The sequence below is a fragment of the Ambystoma mexicanum genome, chromosome 9 (genome assembly GCF_040938575.1).
Source record: "Ambystoma mexicanum isolate Mex_15411 chromosome 9, UKY_AmexF1_1, whole genome shotgun sequence".
Lineage (NCBI taxonomy): Eukaryota > Metazoa > Chordata > Amphibia > Caudata > Ambystomatidae > Ambystoma > Ambystoma mexicanum.
The window spans coordinates 382,772,670-382,791,945 of record NC_090931.1 but is presented as its reverse complement, the minus strand read 5'-3'; the positions used below and the strand labels follow the sequence as shown (position 1 = coordinate 382,791,945).

The following is a 19,276-nucleotide window of genomic DNA, read 5'->3' as shown; positions in this document are numbered from 1 at the left end:
GTGTTTCAAAGCGTGATGAGGCAAGGAACAGGGACCACAGGGGGAAGACAGTCACTTGGCCTAGTAAGATGGTGGTCTGACATTGCACAAGTACAGGGGAGGGGGAAAGTGCCAGGGGAAAGGAGGGGGCAGTGCTGTACATGGGATCAAAACAAAGTGCAGACAGCAGCTGTCCAAAAGTGCAGCTAGGGGGCCTGTAGGGTTGCAGATACAGACCCAAGTGTGAATGTTGTCATGAGGCAGTGCAGGTGTGCAACTGGGCGGGCAGGGACCTGGGCCAGGAATCGGAGGGTAGCCAGGTGACCAGTGCAGTATCAGATGGGAAGTCAGCAGGGTAGAGGAAGAGAGAAGGCAGAAACAAAAAGGTCTTGAGGTGCTTCCGGAACTGGGGATGGTTCTCAAGTTTCGAAGAGGCAGCGAGGCTGTCCCAGATGGAGGCCCCAGCCGAAGAAGGATCTACCACCAACTCATTGGTTGGAGAAGCGACTGACCCTGAGGCAGTTGAAGGAGCGAAGGGTAAACCTTTGAGGCCTGGAGTTGGACAACTAAACGGCTTCAATTTTTACTTAAGCATGGGTATTTACACCTCCAAGTTGCTCTTTAGGGTGCTTTCCCCCTTAAGCACAATTCGGGCTGGCTGGAAGACCAACAAGCTCTCACCTCACCAAGGAAACCTGCGAAAGGAAATTTCTAGGTCCCATAGTGCCCTGGGAGTCACTTCATCTGTAGCGTCAACTTATTCGCGTTTAGGGGGGGAGATCTTGGTGCCACCTGTGAGCCAGAGGGAGAGTTGCCTTGCTGTTGCACGATAAAGAGTGACATTTAGCTCGCACCATACACCGGCCAGCATCCACCCATGCACAGGGGCTGGTAACTTGTTAAGTGACTGGTTGTTCAGCACCAACGATATGAAAAATTACAAGTGAAGGCATAACTCGCAACTATATATGAATGGGGATCTACCTCAACTTTACTACCTGGGCTACTAAAGCTTAATGAAGATTGAAAACGTATTTAAACGGACTGGAGCAGAGCTACTGAACAAAAGAGGTAGGGCGCTCTGAAGCATCACAGCGCTGTCTAATCTGACTAACCAAAGCAACTCTCTTGCTTGGCTAGTAACAGACTCGCATGTATAGGCGGCAGGGAAACAGAAGGTTCTTAAGACGTTCACATTGCAGGGGACCTAGCTGGACCCATCAGGATGGCATCACCTCCCACCGGCCTTGCTGTCTCTTGCTGGGCTGCTTGTTAGCATCTTGTTCCCTTTCTCCATCTGGTTCAGGCAGGTCCTCTTCCCTCATTGCCAAGGTGCTACCTGGGATAAAACGGGAGTGGGTTTGCAGCTCCCATGGCATTCTGTATTTCCCTGCTACACAGCTGAGCTCCCAGGCAAAGCACACCTCTGCTGCTTGTCTGGCTCTGCTGCCAGCTTGGACACTGTTTTCTGGACACCGCTTGAGCAAACACTGGATTCCCAGTGCGACTGCCCCATCTATAGCTATTGCTGATCACACATCTGCTCTTTCAGTGAATGTTAACCTTGTGGTTGACTATTAAGTAGCTCAGCAAGTTGTGACTGTTGCTGAGATCTGTCGGTAACCTGTACAGCACTACAGCTATTTTAATCCTTGTGGCGTTAACTTGGTCTGTTTTTTCCTAAAGAAGTGAATCCTACTTGTGCTTGCAAACCTCCTTTTTAATTGTGATTTCTTATATATTTTCAGCTTGATTCATCACATAAGTTAGTGCTTTGCAAGTCGAACTGAGAAGTTATTACTCCATAGGGAATGGGAATATTAATCACTTATATAGGGCACAATGTTGGCGGAATAGTCTGGTCACTTGTAGCAGTATACTGAGTCACGGTTCTCAACAAAAGTTATGTATTACAATGGTTAGTGACAACTGTCTTCTTAAGATATGTATATTTATGGGGGGGTGGATAGGCAGCACGCCATGCGGCAGTGTTTGCCCTGAGCTCTGTGTCAAGGTGCCCAAGTCAAGTATTTTTTTCGCTTTTGTAACTTCTCGCCCGATTTGCATCTGAGGTGCGAGATTATGTGAGTGGCAACGAGGAATGCAGACGTAGGAGGCTAATCCTGCACTGGGAACATTCTTGGCGAAGCAGCATAGTGAGGACGGCGAGGAAGATGGCGGCGCTGTGTCCCTTTGGCTGTGCGGCGGGGAGGGGGTTGTCCTGTCGTCCCTCGCTGGGGCTCTGTGGGACCAGTTGCGCCCACCTGAAGAGGAGCACCCCGCTGTCTGGCGGCTGCAGAGGGGATGCGGACTGGAGGCTTGTGTACCCCACCTGACGGTGGTCCCTAGGATTGCAGCGTGAGGATTCTTGCGCCAGGGGTACTGAGGTGCTGCGGCGCCTGTGGGGTCACCCCCCTGCTGGCTCCCACCTGCCGGTTTTCCGCCTCCCGGATTTCATTTGGAGCAGGAGTAGGTGAGCTGGGCAGTGTTTGGGAGTGGGGGTGGGGAGGGATGCCCTGGCATCCTCGGTTGGAGGGCGGTGCGTGCTGGGGGAGCTTGAGGGCAGCGGAGCGTCCCACTGCCCAGGGGCAGAGTGGAGCTGAGGTTCGGGTGCCTGCTGCTCCGTGACATTGACTGTGGTGTCTGGCCCTCCCTCCTGCCATGCTGGGGTTCGGGCGGAGGAGTGTTGGGAGCCCTGGAGTGCTGCAGTGAGTGAGCAGAGGCTCTCTTGATCCCTGCTTTTGGTGGCCTGCTGAGAGTGGGACTCCCGATGAAGATCCCTGCAGCTTGAGATCTGACGCTTGCCGTAGGTAATCCCTGCGGCCCAGTCGGTGATTGCCAGGTGAGTGTTAGAGAACGCATGGGGCACCGGCTGAGAAGCCTTGACCGTCAGGGGGCCCTATCATAAATATTGAGCGGAGCTGGGGTCGGCCTGTGGAATAAGACTTGCATACATCAGTACAGGTGATCCCTCCAAAATTATGTGGCCTAACTGAAGATCTAAAACCAGCACATATCAGCCGAGTTCCTGCCTGCCTTGACTCCTTAAACGCCGCCCTCCACACTGGGGCCTCACTTGTCTGATTCTCACTAGCCCCGCGAGTGATGCCTTAAAGTAGCTGGAAAGAAGAAAGCACACGGTATACAGGCGTTCTTGTCACCCGCAGTCTGCAGCCCCATCTTGCACACGGACGGTCACGGCGGAGGTTCACCCAGCCCCACCTCCAAGTCAGGTTCCCAGCATGGCACTTTCCAGAGAGGATCTGGAGGGTATGTTTAGGTCCTTCAAACAAGACATCACCCAAGAAATCAAAAGGGAAATTAAAATCTCTAAAGACATGCTGGCCCAGTCACTTGCAGAATTAACCTCACACCTAGGGGGCTTAGACCAGAGTTGGCAACCTAGAAAACATAACCTGTGAACACTCGCATGACAACGAGGTCTTTGCAGAAAGGGTGAAGACCATTGAAGAGCACCTGGAAGTCATCTGGGCAAAACAAGCAGACCTGGAAAATAGATCGAGGAGCAATAAAGTGTGCCTCTGTGGCATTCCCCGGCAGATCTAAGACCTTGACCTGCCTGAATTTGTTGAAGCATTATTTAGGTCCCTCCTGGACCTCAACAGCTGAGGATCTGAAGCTAGACAGAACTCATCGGTATGCTCTACAGCCCAGCTTAAGAGGAACTTTTTACCGGATGTCCTTACTCGTGTACACTTTTTTTCCACCAGAAGGAAGAGATTATGGCGGCATCCAGGAACTTGGACTCTACCGTATACCCTGGCGAACAGACATTGGCTGCAGAGTGACAACTTGATTAAGGGCTAAAAGGGTCGGCTAAACTGATCTTTGACTTCCACAATCGGCACTATGTAATCTTCTCCAAAGAGGCAAAGGGGTTTGTCAGAACCTCCCAGTGACAAATACCTGAAGGTCCAGGACCTGGATGAGACCGCCCTTGATCCCATGCCAAAGGATAAACATTGAAAGCCCCGGGGATGACGTCGACTTGAGGCAAACCTGCGCCAAGAATCAGACAATATATCTGAAGAGCCGGAGGAGTCCATGATCCTGCCGATTGGGGGGGGGGGGGGTCAGTATGGCTACCTGACTGGAGCGATTTCCCCAGCCTGACGGCTCTCGGGGAGAACGAAGATGTCTCACCTGTTCTCACCTAACTTTTGATGCACCTCTTGGCGAGTAGCCCCTATGCCACCGATCAAAAAGTTTCAAACTCATGGACTTTGACTTATTCCTCTGTCTTCTGCCTTACCCGGGGCGCTGCTCGCCTTCTTCCCTGATGCCCTGGAACTTGCTGGGGAATCCTAAGCCAACTCAACCTAAAATCAAAAGGCACTGCAGAACCCTATTGCTCCTGAGGACCTCGACCGGCGCTGACTGAGGGCAATAGAAGTTTCCACAGCTTGACAGACTTGGGCGCCGGAGTGGATGGTGACAGAAGTTGACTTTGGAATTTGGGCTGGCAAAACCCTCGTTGAAGATATTTTGCTAACTTTTTTTCTGATTGTTCTTCTTTTGTTTGCTATTTTAGGTTTAATTTGAAGCCGCTGGGCTTGTTTTCTCACTCGCCACAGAATGCTTCTAATCGGCACCGCTTTAATGTACCCGATGGGACTTCTTTGCCTTAACCTCTCTTGTTGGGCCTATGTAATGCTGAAGCTTGAGCGACTCTGACATGGCAACCCTGAGTATTAAGTGCATCTCGCTTAATGTACAAGGCCTAAATTCCCCCTTGAAACGTAAAGCTTTGTTCCATAGACTGTGGACCTTGGATGCAGCGTTCTTAATCCTTCAAGAAACCCACTTAGTCCCGGCTGATGAATTCCGTCTCAATGATAGGCTCTATCCCACAAAGATTTTTGCTTCTAGCGGCCTAAAGAAACTAGGGGTTGCCATCCTGGTTCGCAAGGGAATTTCCCTCAGGTCCCTGGGGGTGGTTCGGGATGGGGAGGGAAGGTTTCTGCTAGTAACTGCCATGTTAGATGGACGCAAAATCACACTGTTCTCTATATATGCTCCAAACGCTAAGCAAGATTAATTTTTTATAAAACTGTCCAGGGCCTTACTTGACCATGCAGAGGGGGGGGGGGGGGGGGGAAGTGATTCTGGGTGGAGATTTTAATGCTGTAATTAACCCGCTAGTGGATAAGACACTCCGCCAACTGCTAATGACAGGAATAACTTCAGAGCGATTGAGGTTTGGCGATAATCTCATCAAGATGAGAGGGATTACACTTCTCAGCAGTTCATGGGGGATTTTCAAGGTTGGATATGTTATTTATCTCAGACTCCCTAATCCTGCTGGTGCTAGTTGTAGCTATACTGCCTGAGGGGCTCTTGGACCATGCCCCTGTCCGATTGACAATGGCTCCCCTTCGAACTACACCCTCCCGGAAACCCCCCCCCTCCTGGAGACTAAACAATTTCCTACTAGATGACCCATTAATCCGTGCTCATATAAGAGAGGCCATGAATCTATACTACAGGGAGAATGATACTGTTGATGTAAATGGGGCACGATCTGGGATGCAAGTAAGGCTGTAATTAGAGGGCACCTGATGGAACAAGCCGCGCAGAGGGGGAAAGCCAGGAGGTTGCTGCAGGAACAATTAGAGAATGAAGCCCATAGACTAGAGAATGCACAGGAGGAAAGCCTTGCGGCACTCATTAAGAGACCTGCGGATGGCCAAGAAAGCGCTTGAGGCACACCACTTGGGGAAAGCGGCCTATTGCATGCTAACCAAGCAATACTTTTATGAGGGGAAACGAGGCCAATAAATTGCTAGCAGCTAAACTGGGAAAACATTCAAAACAGGCTAGACTCCCTACGAAATGGCAAAGGCAAATGCATCTCCTCTGAAGAGGGTAAGCTCCACATTATGGAGCAGTTCTTTAAGGCGTACACAGCCCCGCATAAGGGGATTCACAAACCACCAATGATTTCATAACCAAGGCGAACCTCCCACAGCTCCCACAATCCCAGCAGGAACCCTTAGAACACCCAATATCCACAGAAGAGGTTGAGATAGCAATCAAATCCCGCCATCTTGGTAAGGCCCCGGGCCCAGATGGGTTTACAAAAGTTCTATAAAACCTTCTGTACTGAGCTCACACCTCACCTCACTAAGTTATTTAATTTCCTATGGGAAACGGGCTCTGTCATGCAGTCCATGGTCGAATCATCTACAACTCTAATTTTAAAACCGGGGAACGATCCAACAGAATGTTAATGTTCGTCCTATCTGCCTATAGCTCTGCTTAATACTGATGCTAAACTGTTTATTAGGGTTATAGCACGTCGGCTGGGGGAGGTCTTGCCAGCATTAATAGACGAAGGCCGGACAAGTTTTATCCAGGGTCGTTCTGCTTATGACAACATCCATAGGGCAATAGATCTGATAGCTCTCGCCCCTTCCGCCCCAGGTCCCCTCACTGCTCTCTAGACACTCATAGGGCATTTGACAGTATGTCTTGGGACTATATGCAGTTGGTCTTAAAGGGTTTTGGTTTCAGCCTGCAATTCTCTTGGCTAATCCTGTCAAACTTCCAGATCCCCTCCATCCGAATACGATTTAACTCTCAATGGCCACCCCTGATCCCCTGTGTAAGGGAACTAGACAGGGTTGCCCCCTATCCCCATTAGTTTTTTTTCAATGGCGATGGAACCTATAGCCTAAAGAGTTCGCCTCCACCCGAAAATTCAGGGGTTTGAGGTGGGAGGCCAGTGCCACAAAGTTGCGCTGTACGCAGATGTGCTTTGTTTCCTAAAAGAGGCCCGAACCTCGGTTCCCTCGCTTAACGACCTGCTTGCCCAGTTTGCAGTGCTATCAGGATTCACGATAAATATGGCCTAATCGACAGGCTTGAACTTGTCTGAAGCCCCAGACACTCTGAACGCCTTACAGAAGGCTTATTCCTTTAACTGGAAGAATACAAAGATTATGTACCGTGGAGTGTACTTAACTTCTACTTTTTCTGGCCTGTGGAAGTCCAATATCCCTTTCTTACTAAAAGACTTAGGAATCCCTACAGAGGTGGGCTTTACAGGAGATATCCTGGCTAGGACGCATCAGCTCAATTAAAATGACCCTGCTCCCTAGGCTTGTACACATTTCTGGCCCTCCCTATTTTGATTCCAGAGCGACACTTATTAGACCTGCAGAAAGAAATGGGCCGTTTTATCTGGCAAGGGAAAACACCAAGAATTCATCGTAAGCTCCTCACTCGGGGCAGGCAGCTGGGGGAGGGGGGTTGGGCTCCCCTCCATCTCAAGGTATTATCGTGCAGCCCAGATTGCCGCTATCCTCAGCTGGACTAAACCAACTGAACCCCCCCCAAATGGCAGGACATTGAGCAACACTTCTCTTGGGCCCCTCATCTCCCCTTTCTCTCGCGAGAGGCGCATAGCTCCCCGGGACCTCTTCTTCCAGCCACGGAGACCACTCTTCGCTGCTGGAACAAGTACTATATGTTAAGAGGACTCCCTTCAGGTCTGGGCCCCCTCTCCCCAGTTATGCAGAACCCAGCCTTCACTCTGGGCCTTCAGCCTAACTCTTATCAACTCTGGGCAAAGGAGGGTACCTTAAGATCACAAGAGCTCTATGCAGACAATGTCCCCCTGACCTTTGCTCAATGCAAAGAGAAATTCAACATCCCCAAAACTGAGATTCGGGTATATACAACTTCATCATTGGATAACAAATCCAAGCATCTAAAAGGCAGCCACTAGACCCTCGACAGGACTAGAAATAATGGCAGCAGAGGGTCAGCACACCCACAGTATAGCTGCTTGCTATCGCCTGTTAGAAAATGTCCCAGAGGATGAAAAACTCCCCTACATGTCAGCATGGGGAAGCGAACTGGGGATGGAGGTGTCCCAAGAATCCTGGCAGAAGATTTGGGACAGAGCCCATAGATCATCCAGGTGCACGACAGTTGGGGAATGCGCGCTTAAAATTTGTTTCCGATGGTATTTCTCCCTGCAAAAATTACACGCGATGAACCCAGGCTACCCTGACTCATGCTGGCATGGTTGTGGGGGCGGCGGGGAGAAAGGGGACCTGGCTCATCTGTGGTGGCATTGTCCTATCATCCAATCTTATTGGCTGGAAATCAGGTCTAAGATACATGTGGAACGTCACTGCCCATGGACCTGCTGACACTGGGAGATGCCCCAGATGACAAGTCATATCCGCGTTGGGGCCCAGAGCTAGTCTGATTACTCAACTACTCATGGCGGCACACCTCACGCAGGCTTGATTCTGGAAAGATGTGGAGGGCTCTCATATAGCTTACTGTGGGGTGAAGGTCTGGGAATTCCTTGGGATGGGTAAACTAATGGCTACGCTGCAAGGCCAGACCTCCAAATTCTGGGGCCCATTCTTGGAATACGTAGCAGAGAAAGAACATCTGTTTTTCCAGCCTAGATTGGTCCGATATCTCCTTCAAACATGACAAGATATGTGCGCGGATGATGCACCCTATTTATAGAATTTTAGACGTGGGGGAATATGCCCTTCTGAGGGCAAGGTTGCATAATGCCGATAAACTTGGTGAGTGCTTTTCTTTATTTTTTTCTTTTCGCTTCTCCTTTTTCTCCTCCCCCCCCCCTTTTTTTCGATGGTATTATATAATACAAAGCTGAGCTACTACTTTCCCAGGACTTGTTGAAGTGATGTATAATTGATGAATTATAATTTTAAAGCGAAAGCTCTATGCGTTGCTCAAGAAAATAAGTAATGTTGCAATTTGTAGTGTTATGCCATGAATTTTGTCTAATCAACATTTCAATAATGATATTGACAAAAAGATGTGTATTTACAATAGACGCATATCCTTGCGTTTGGCATTGGTGCTCCTGGGCAGCGTTGTGCTACAATGATTCCTGATGGTGGGCCACACCAGGATTGCTTTATTTGCTCTGCAATTTCACAATAGCACAGCAAGTAGAGCGTTCGCTTTTAAATCTGTGCAGAGCCTGCTGAAGCAGGTTCGAATCCCGGCAAGGCCAAACTCCGCTTTCACCCTTCCGAGGTCGATAAATGAGCACCAAACACTGTGGGTAATAATAAGCAGCGCTCAGATGCCCAAGGGTTATAGTTGGTCACCGATTTATTGGAATCTCATGACCTTGGATTTCTCGCCAATTTGCTCATGAAACAAAATGTAAAACTAAGCGCCACACTTTTTTAAAACTTTTTTTATACTTCATAGGCCTTATGTAGTTGGGGTCCCATGTCCATAACGGTATGAATGGCATTGGGAGTGCATGCGAGGAACAGCATGCTTGTGTACCAGGCATCTCGGGTTTGGGCAAAGGGCCCCAATGCATCATTTTGAAATGGGCCCTGCCTCGCCTACAGCCAGCCCTTGTTACTGCCTCTGCTCTGCTTCTAGCACCTTCTTTCTTTAAAGGCTGGGGGCTGCCCTTGGGGCTATGAAGTTTACATACTGAGGTACTGCTCACCAATACAGTGCTTTTTTGTACTTTTGTGAGTAAAAATAAAAAATCAGCAAGAAACCTGATTTGTTTAAAATAGTCTTTAAAGATTGCCCAATTTGTGAACAAGACCCAACTAAATTAAGTGCCTGGAAAATCGGCAGTATTAGTTTTAATTAAATACAATAATAGATATTGTGTAGTTTTCTGAAGTTTCCCTGTCAATACTTGAGCTGGTCATCCTGCTCTGGTTTGTGCTTTGGCTTTTGGGGCTTGTAGTTTTTTCCTTGTCCATTTTAAAGTCAAGACTTCCCTAGCCTTAGAGCCTGCACTAATATAAACATCCCTACATGATTGTGTGTAGCGCCTTCGTTGTAAAACATGTGCCGCAGCCTAGACTGCATCTGTTCTAATTCTCTTCCATTGGACATGGAGACAGCCTTGAAAGCTGCCCTTTGAGTGCCTTTCATGCTCCCTATTGTGTGTATGAACCGAGAACCAAGATGGCTTCTGTAGTCTCCTTGGTGAAAATGTAAGGTTTTAGCTCCCTGACCTACATGTGCATTTTAAAACCCCATACCGAGTTAGGAGGCACTTAGCTGTCCTCTAGATAATAACCCCAGTGCCCGACAATTCTGCTCAGAAAAGAGATTCTGCTTTTAGCAGACATAACATGGCAGGGTTCATCTGAGCGACGTATTTAACACGCCACCCAGACCTCCATTTTCTTGTCATCACCCAACATGTTTTCTTTTATGGGTTGGCATTTGGTTCATAGTGTGGTATTGTTACATGCCTGATGCCCTGGTAAGTGTCTCACTGTGTTCACCACAGAATGAAGGATTACGTTGTGCCTACTGGGATTTCAACCTATGATCTGCATGTCGTGTGCATTTACCCGGCACTGCATGCTACCTATTTAATCTGGAGTTGGACTACATGACTTGCAAGCCACATGAATATCTATTCTTAAAATAACTATCACCAGATCACTGCAATAGGCACATTAGCCCAGCAAGCTCTTACTCAGACTCCTACTAATAGCATTGAAGTTGAGAGATGTGGAGAGGCTAGCTGTTTTTATTTGGGGGGGGTGTTCACTCTACATTTCCACTGCCACAGAGCCTGCCTGCTCAGAACAATCGTGATCCAGAATGGACTAGGCCAACTTGGTCTGGTCTTTATCATGTAACTTATTAAATCTACCTGGCTGATCTACAGCCTCTAGCCACTCGACCACATTTATCCTGTGCTTCCCTGAATCAAGTTCTAGTTGCACTGCCTAACTAATAGGCTGTTCCTAGATCAAGGGTCCAAATACCTAGGGGAAAAAAATGAATCCAACCCTGTCAGCCTACAAGAACTCAGAACCCTTGACTCCTTTTCCTATAGGTTCAAAAATTCTACAAAAACTGCTTTGGGCTGCCACTTTTCCATGCTCGATCCCAGCCTCTGGAACTTGCTTCCCTCCAATTGCTGACTTAAAAGAAAGCCCATCCAGGTCTGGCACTCCCACAAGAGCCTGCTCTTCTCACAAGCTTTCTACCCCTCAGACACCTCTTGGGACTGCTCCTCTTTGATCACACGTTCTGAAGTAATTTTCAGAGAGCATGGCCCTGATACAAGAACCCTAAATAATCCCATAAACCTTTCTGGGATTGGTGGATGTCCCGATATGATCTTGTATTGCTGTAAGGAATTCATTTTACTGCCTGTACCCTAAAACCTATAGCTTGCCATACTTTATCAACCTATTTTCCTTCAATTTCTATCAATTTGGCCATCATCCCCATGTTGGGGGTTGTACATGACTGGTAATGGCCGGCCAGCCCCAGCCTAGGCAGGGCTGTGGGCCATTACTGGCAATGTACACGCCTGATGAGGGCGTGATTGCTATTTGCACTTTTGTTTTCATGGGAAAACCGGGCTCCATGCTAATTACATGAGCCCAATCACCAATGAAAACAAAGAAAATTGCACTGCCGTAGTGAATAGAAAAGGGACCTAATCCCTTTTCTATTTCCATGGCAGGAGGCAAGGATGGGAGTGCTGTGACCAGAGCAGAAAACTGTGGTCCAGCAGGTAAGTGGGGAGGGAGGGGGATGTGTGGGGAGGGAACTAGGAGAGGATCCCTGTGCCTCCCCAGAACCAAGATGGTGCCACCTGGGGATGGGCCTCAGATGGCTGGCAAATGTGTGCAGTACACTGCCTTCGTGCTCTCATTTCCTGCCACCTGATTGGCTGAGTGCCCTTCCCCGTTGTGAATGGTACTTGACCACTACAAGTGAAATGAGTGCGTTAGAATGTCAGTATTACTTTCCTCTCCAATCAAACAGCTGAACTTCATTAGTTTACTGGTTGCAGATTCCAAAGACCTTTTCAGATTCAGACATGTCAGTATAAAAAGTAACATGTCAAGCAGTTTGCTTGCTTCCATGATAGATGTACAAATCTCATTTTGAAATTCCTAAAGGTTTTGTATATTAAAGGTATAAACATAAACGCACAGGTCTGCTGCTCCCATTGACTGTTGTAGGTGCCGTGTTTGTCCCCCCCCCCCCAATATGATTCCAGGAGGCGGCCCAGAAGCCTCACTGATTCAACTTTGAAGCTGCGTGGTGAATTCTGCTTCCTCCTCTACACTCAAGGATTGAGAGGAGAGCAAAGTTCTCCACTCCAATGAGCACTCCACTGGCTCTGGTTGGAAAGGTCCAAGCGTTGTTTTACCCTTAAGAAAAGAATTGGTCGGCTTCGCTTCTCCAAGCCCATTTCCCATGCTTGCCCGACATTTTATAGTAAAATGACTATCCCCAATGCTTTTGGAAGTTGTAAATTATGTACACTGCTTTCAACCTTCTCCCCATGTCTTCAGTCTCTCTTCCCCTAGTTTGGGTTATTAGTCTTAACTGATTAATCAAAAATATATTTCCCTCTCTTGACCAGGTTACAATGATTGGCGACGGTTTTGTGGCCTCTCTCAGCCACAGAATCTGGCACAACTCAGTACCGTCCTGGAGAATGGTGACCTAGCCAGGAAGTTGATTAACTTTTATGGAACACCCAACAACATCGATATTTGGCTTGGAGGAGTTGCTGAACCTTCTCTTCCAGGAGGAAAATTGGGACCCCTTCTGGCTTGCCTCATTGGAAATCAGTTCCGAGTGGCCAGGGATGGTGACAGGTGAGCACATCAATTTTAGGACCAGTGATACAGGAACCTTTTTCCTTCTGCAGAACACAACCTATAGCGTTTGCCAATGTGAGAGGCCATTTGATCTATGGGGTGTGGCCCATATTCTGTGTAGGAATGCCCATGGTTCTATGGGGAGAGGGCCATGTTTATGTATGGAGAGGCTTTGAATTAGTTGGGAGAGATTATTGGCACTGTGTATGGGAGTAGAGGTCATTGAAGGTTGCTTCATGTCAAATAATGAAACGTGATCTCCTGTTTATATCCGTAGGGAGTTGAATTAGATCGGTCTGCTGGAGAGATTGCTTTAGGTTTGTGATTTGGTCCTTGTTAATAAGGACAGTTTCTAGAATTTGAATATTGATGGGATCTTTTACATTGATATACACATGAGAATAATTTGCTTTTTCACAATTTATGGAAGAAAACCACGCCCCTGAGTCTTTAGGCAGCTGTCTAGTGAGTATCAATGTGCTGAGCAAATTCTGGCTTGGAGAGGTCATCGCTGGGCGGGTGGCACCATTTTAGTTGGATGACCATGGTGAAGTAGCTTTATGAAAATGTCTTAATCGAATGGCACACAAATATTCACACAATCTGTTCACTTCCAACCATTCCTCATAGCTTTTATTATGAGAATCGTGGTGTATTCAGCAGCGCCCAGCGGATAGCTCTGGAGAGGGTGACGCTGGCTCGAATAATCTGTGACAACACGGGCATCACAGAGGTGCCAAGGAACGTCTTCCTGGGAAACGCCTACCCGCGAGACTTTGTAAGATGCAACGAGATTCCCACCCTGGACCTGACTGCCTGGAGAATGTGAAGAGCCAGGTAGGTGCTCATGGAGTAGGTGACTCCTGCGTGTCACTCACAGGCAAAGCGCCAGTTCACATGTAGGTGCTGTCTCTCAGACTCAAACACAGCTGGCCTGTAGGGCAGCTTAGTTATTTAAGAGCAGTGATAAAATTGGCATGGCACAGGTTCACAACCTGGTAGGGTCAACTCATTCTTTGAAGTTAAATACTTAGAATATAAGGGAATAATTTAGAGCACAATGGACAAAAAGGTTTGTTGCTATTTTAGTCCAGTTTCAAATTCACACTATTGCAGAATTTGATGCATATTATTGGACTACTGGAGGTATTATACAGGGGTGAAACATTTCTAAGCTTTCAGGCCCATAGACTTCATCAGGTGGTGTACAGGAAAAGGATTACCAGAGTAATGCAAACTGTGCAGTTAATTCCCCAGTGATAAATAATTCTCATTTTAAACTTCATTGGATAAAGGAATGGTGTTCATTGAATGGAGGGCTGGTACTACTGCCTTATCTGCAGGAACACACAACTTGTGACAGGGAACACGCAAAGCACCATTTTGTGTGACACTTAAAACAAGGTTGAGCTAGCAGTTGCTACTTACAAGCACAGGTTAACAGCAGACGTTTTCTTTCTACGCCTGTCGTCTTTCCACTACCATCTGCCTCCACTCACATGTATGGGAATTTGGTCCCATCATACCTGACTTTGTTCCCAGACACAGCTGTCTTTACTCCCACTATCACATATGCTTTGCCACTCATACCTCAACTCCCATTTAGTTGTCCTTGGTCCCACTCAATCGTGACATCACTCGCTGTCCTATTGTCTCATGCACAGCTCTCTTCATGCCCTCTTACACTCTGCTCTTTTGAGAGTGACACCGCTCGTCACACCCACTCTCACTTGGGTGTCTTCCGCACTCTTACATCGGCCCTCACTCACATGCATGTGTCTTGTATCCCATTCATACCTGACTCTGCTCCCATTCACACCGCTACGTCTGCTATTTCACTTGCATCTGTTGGACTTGCACTACTCCCCTTTAGCAAACTTCTGGCTTGTTCCATACAAACCTTTGTGCATGCTGTTAGGCGGAAACCTGTGCAGTTCCCTCTGGGACCACTGCAAAAGATTTAGGACTACAGGTGTTTGGCAGTAAACCCACATGGTAGCAGTCTGTACCACACAGATTCACTTGGTAGCTGTGGCTGAGCAGTCAGACTTCCCTCAAGAAGAGTTAGGCAGTTAGGCAGTATGTGGAGTATACAAAATAGGGCAATCTACACAGTAAGACAAGCAAACACGCAACAAGGCTTCGGTGTAAAGATATATAGTTATTTATTTATAAGAACACATCTATAGAAAACACTCTGGCACTAATACGGCAAACTGTTTCAATCACAATTACTATACGAAGGAAATATCAATCCCCCTAACAATAGTTCGACAAGTCTAGGTTCAACGGCATCACTTATTTGCAGACAGAGGTGTATGCTTTAACCTAGATGGCACTCTAGTATTCGTTAGGACGGGAGAGAAAAGGCGGGTTAAGAAATCAACTCGATACCAATATTTTTAAAGAACAAATGCAAGGCAAGACGGGAACCACTGTAGATTCCAAAGTTCAGAGGCCAGGCCCACTCGGAGAGAGGCAAGGCAATATGTCCCAAAAAGTATCTTAGTGGAAATGCGCTTCGAGTCTTTATCGCAAATTGTTATGGAAAGATTGGACCAGTTCAGAACAACAAGTTAAAGAAAGCTTGGAGGCGACCCAATGGAAAGGCAAAATTAAGACACCTCAATCTATCTGGCAGAAAGGGAAGCCAGGCGGACACGGTACCTTGTTTGTGGAGAGACAGCTCCGGAGGGGGCAGTTGTTCCTGGTGGTGGATGCACGTCGGGTCTTTGCCAAGAGTAGAGATGATCTCGTCGTCGAAGAAAAGTGAAGTCCGGTGCACCAACAGAGAAGAGGCCAGCCGCACAGTGCTCCATCACAAGGCACCACCTTTTGGTCGCGGTACAGGGGTAGTGGCTATCCGGTTGCTGAGGTGCTCTGCACGGGCAATTCGACCACTGCGTCCTGGGCGAAGAAAAAGCAAAGGTGACTGGTTGTTCCCGCCAGTCAGGGGAAGAGACTCTCCGGCAGGGAGATCTCCTGTCATCGGGAAGTGGTGAGTCGATTCTGCAGGGCTCCACCGGAGGTGTCATTGCAGGTCGGCTCAGCTTTACCCTTGTCGGATTCTTAGGTCGGTGGCGACTTCTGAAGATCCAGTCCCAAAAGCCCTGCTTTTATGCAGAAAACCCCCATTCATTCAGCCTAGCTGTCAATCAACACATGCTAAATGGTGAGCGGGGATGCTCACCACTTGGGCCAATCACACCAGAGTGCGACCGGAGTTGGCAAGGCAACTCGGTCCAGGGTGCCTAAACCCCCTCCCACACCCTCGTGGTAACCCAGACAGAATGGCACCACTTTGGAGGGTCTCTGTACAGAAGCCCGCCAAAAGTGGAACAAAGGGCTCAACCTTTGGTTTAGGAGTCACGGAGACAAACGCAGATGCCATTTTAAAAACCGAGTTCTGGCAGAAAATACCATCCGATAGACTTATTTAAGATAAGTAAACCGGTGGTATGTTAGAGATTAACGAGAAAAAGGTATCAATCTCCAACAATGGGAAGAATCCCATAGGGTTACATTCGGGGTCAAATATAACAAGTAGTTTCCATTGCCACCAGCCAAAACTCGACGAGGGGGGATGGGACAGTGCCCCCTCGAATAACAGACCCAGGAGTAATCGAATTACCCCTACTAGTACGTCCACAATAGGATGGTTTGTACTAGTTCTGTTAGTAAATTTAGGTCTAGTAAAGCCAATGTTGACTTTACATGCCCGGGGAGATGGTAGTCAGTCCCCGGGTATGGAGTCTATGATGGAGGTCCGCTAGGACGCCCCAGTGCTACGGCATGGAGGGTGCAGTGTAACACACATAGCAAAACATATGAGACCCTATGGAGTAAAAGACCCCATAGACCATAGAACACATTGACATTAAAAGGAATTACACACATTCATGTCCAAGAGTGGGAAAAAGAGTCTCACTCTTGAAATCCTCCAGAAATCCAGCAAAGCTGCTGGGGGACTCACTAGGTTAGGAAATTCAGCCTAAACAGAGAATTCTCCCTAACACATGCTCACACCTGTCTTCATGCCAATTCAAATGACTTTCCTTTGGTTTTACTTGCACCCAACCGCAGTTTCTCTCATCCAAAGGTGTCTTCTATCTCGTTCACACCAACTTCACTGCAGTACACATTCCAACACCTCTTTGCTGCCACTCGCACACCTCTTTACTTCCACTCAAACTCCTACTTGGGTGTTTCGGGTTTCCTGTTTTCCCTTGCACCTGTTTCACTCAGACAGGTCTAAAGTGCACTTTTCCCCACTCATACCTGACTTCAATCTCAGGCTTTTCATTTCACTCCTATCTGTTTTCACTCACTGGGTGTTTTTCCCCACTCACATGTTCACTGCCACAAGTCTCCTCACATGTATACCTCTCCTAATACATTCAAAGCTGTCTGAACTCCCACTGAACCCAGATGTTACTTCGACTCACATGCAAGTGCCTACTTCCCTTCCCAGTCCTGTCATGCTGAGTATCACCTTCAGTTACCTTGCATCCTAGGTGTGGCTGCCTTTCCTTCTAGTCTTAAAGAGGATCTTGCCTCCCCCATCAATCTGTTTTCCTCCAGTAACACATGTTTCTATCCACAGAAGATGAAAGTTCCACTGTGTAGAAGCCAATACATTCCGGAGCAATGCTGCCAAGCCATTGGGATTCTTTGACTGCTGACAATGGTCAAGGTTATTCCTGGGAGCGTGGACAGCTCTGCGACTCGGCACTCTACATCTAATGATGCCTTCCTCCTGGATTCCATACTTGAAGGACTGATTCATCTTGATCATAAGATGCAACTCATTTCCAGGCATATCCATATCGCTTGCTTTCATGTAAAAGGTGCAAATCATTTTTGGCCCAAAAAGAGGAAATGGAAAAGGTTAAACTCTCTGTTAACCATGTGGCATTAAATATGTGAAAAAAATCTTTTTGAAATGTTCATTGCCAGTGCAATTCAGCAAATCTAAGTTGCGGTGAGAGCTGTTCAAATGTTGAAACACAACACACACTATTAAAACGCACATTGCACATGCATGCTTATTTAAAGTCTCACAGGTTTATACCTAATATGAATGTCCAGCAGTGTGAGCACTTCCTTTGGATCTCAGCGCACAACTTGCAGATGCAGGTTTGAATCTTGACCGGGCCGACTCAGCTCTTCATACTTCTGAGGGCAGGAAATTGAGAACCAATAACGCCTATTATCACAGTACTAAAAGTGGAAGCAATCTGGCATGAAGCGCTATATAAGCAATATATTGGTATTACTTACTTGTAAGCCAATGCAATCACTTGCACACCAATGTACTTAATGATACTACATGGCAGAATGTTGCATCAGGGCTGGTGAGCTCAGGCTTGCTCAGTAGGTGGGGAGATGATGATACATTCCACTCGTTTAGAAGGGTGTTCTTCCAATTCACTAATTTCACTTGATGCGAAACAATCTGGATTAGTTAGCTTTGCACTGTATACTTTGATTTCAGTGCTTCTACACACATTAAGCAGAGTAATGCAGGGATCTGCAACATTTGGCTCTCCAGATACTTTTGACTGCAACTACCATGAACCCAAGCCAGTATAGTCAATTGTGAGGGATCATGGGAGTTAAAGTCCATATCACCTGGAGAGCAACAGGTTGCAGGCCACTGGAGTAAGGGCATTTGTGCCTTATGTCTTCACCGCTGCTGAAAGGATAGACAAAGGCAGCTGCGAATAATAGAGACTGAAGCTTTTAGGGCAGGGACAGTTTTTATATAGATGGAAGTGGCAAGCGACAGGAAGCAGAAGCCTGAATCCCTACCACTCAACTAGGACCAGGACCAAACAGCCTGGCCTATTCCGTGCCCATTGATACATGCATCTAATAACTTTTGCTCCCACTGGCATCGGTTCAATACTTCAAGAGGAATATGGGCCACAAGTTGTCAAGGCTGGGAATATGGGTGGGTAGATTTAGGAAGAGGTAATTCCAGGGGGATTATTGAAGTGAAAGTGATGGAGAAGCATGTGGTGTCTGCCCTTATTTAGTGGCAAAGATCGTGTGTTTGAACAATTTTTGCATGCCCTCATATACAAGGCCAGACAAAATGACAAGTGTCTATGTGTATGATATGAGGAAACAATCAAATTAGTTTGATATTCTACGGATCTTGGACAATGTCTGTTGGCCTAGGAAAGAGGAATCGGACTGCAGAAGAGTGGGAAGTGAGGTGACGTGGCAGGGTGGATATCATGCAACGTAATACAAGGGCAGCATCATTGCACTAGTTAACTAGAAGATATAGCTACATCCTATGCTTACATTTACGAAACCTTAGGAGTTATGTTTGAGTATATGCCTTTTAACAATGTCCTGTATGAGGTAAAGAGTAAGTGGTGTCTGCAAATAAAGTATTACTAGGACAAACCTGGTTCCGACCGCTTAAACATTATGGTGAAAGCACGGTGGACTTACCCCACATGGCAAAAGGGCAAACCCTTGAACACTATTTTTGGCCCAGAGCAGGAGTGTTCTAAGAAGTGCCTCGAGTAGCTCTTAAAAAAAATAAGCGCAGAGAAGTAAGTGCAGATTTGTCAAAAGAATTAGATTTTTTTTTCTGGGATGGTCCACGTACATATTGACCCGGTGTACCAATAATTGAA

The 19,276-nt window shown here is 47.3% G+C and overlaps 1 protein-coding gene across 1 annotated transcript in view; it reads left to right on the top strand.

Moving 5' to 3' along the window:
• Nucleotides 1-17,673, top strand: part of LOC138488099 (myeloperoxidase-like) — a 106,228-nt gene extending 88,555 nt beyond the window's left edge. Inside the window, exons 12-14 of the mRNA XM_069614854.1 lie at nt 12,383-12,620; nt 13,254-13,460; nt 17,227-17,673. Of these exons, the coding sequence (XP_069470955.1) occupies nt 12,383-12,620; nt 13,254-13,452 (437 nt within the window). The 3' untranslated portion in view covers nt 13,453-13,460; nt 17,227-17,673. The remainder of the gene's footprint in view (nt 1-12,382; nt 12,621-13,253; nt 13,461-17,226) is intronic.
• Nucleotides 17,674-19,276: the final 1,603 nt, after the last annotated feature.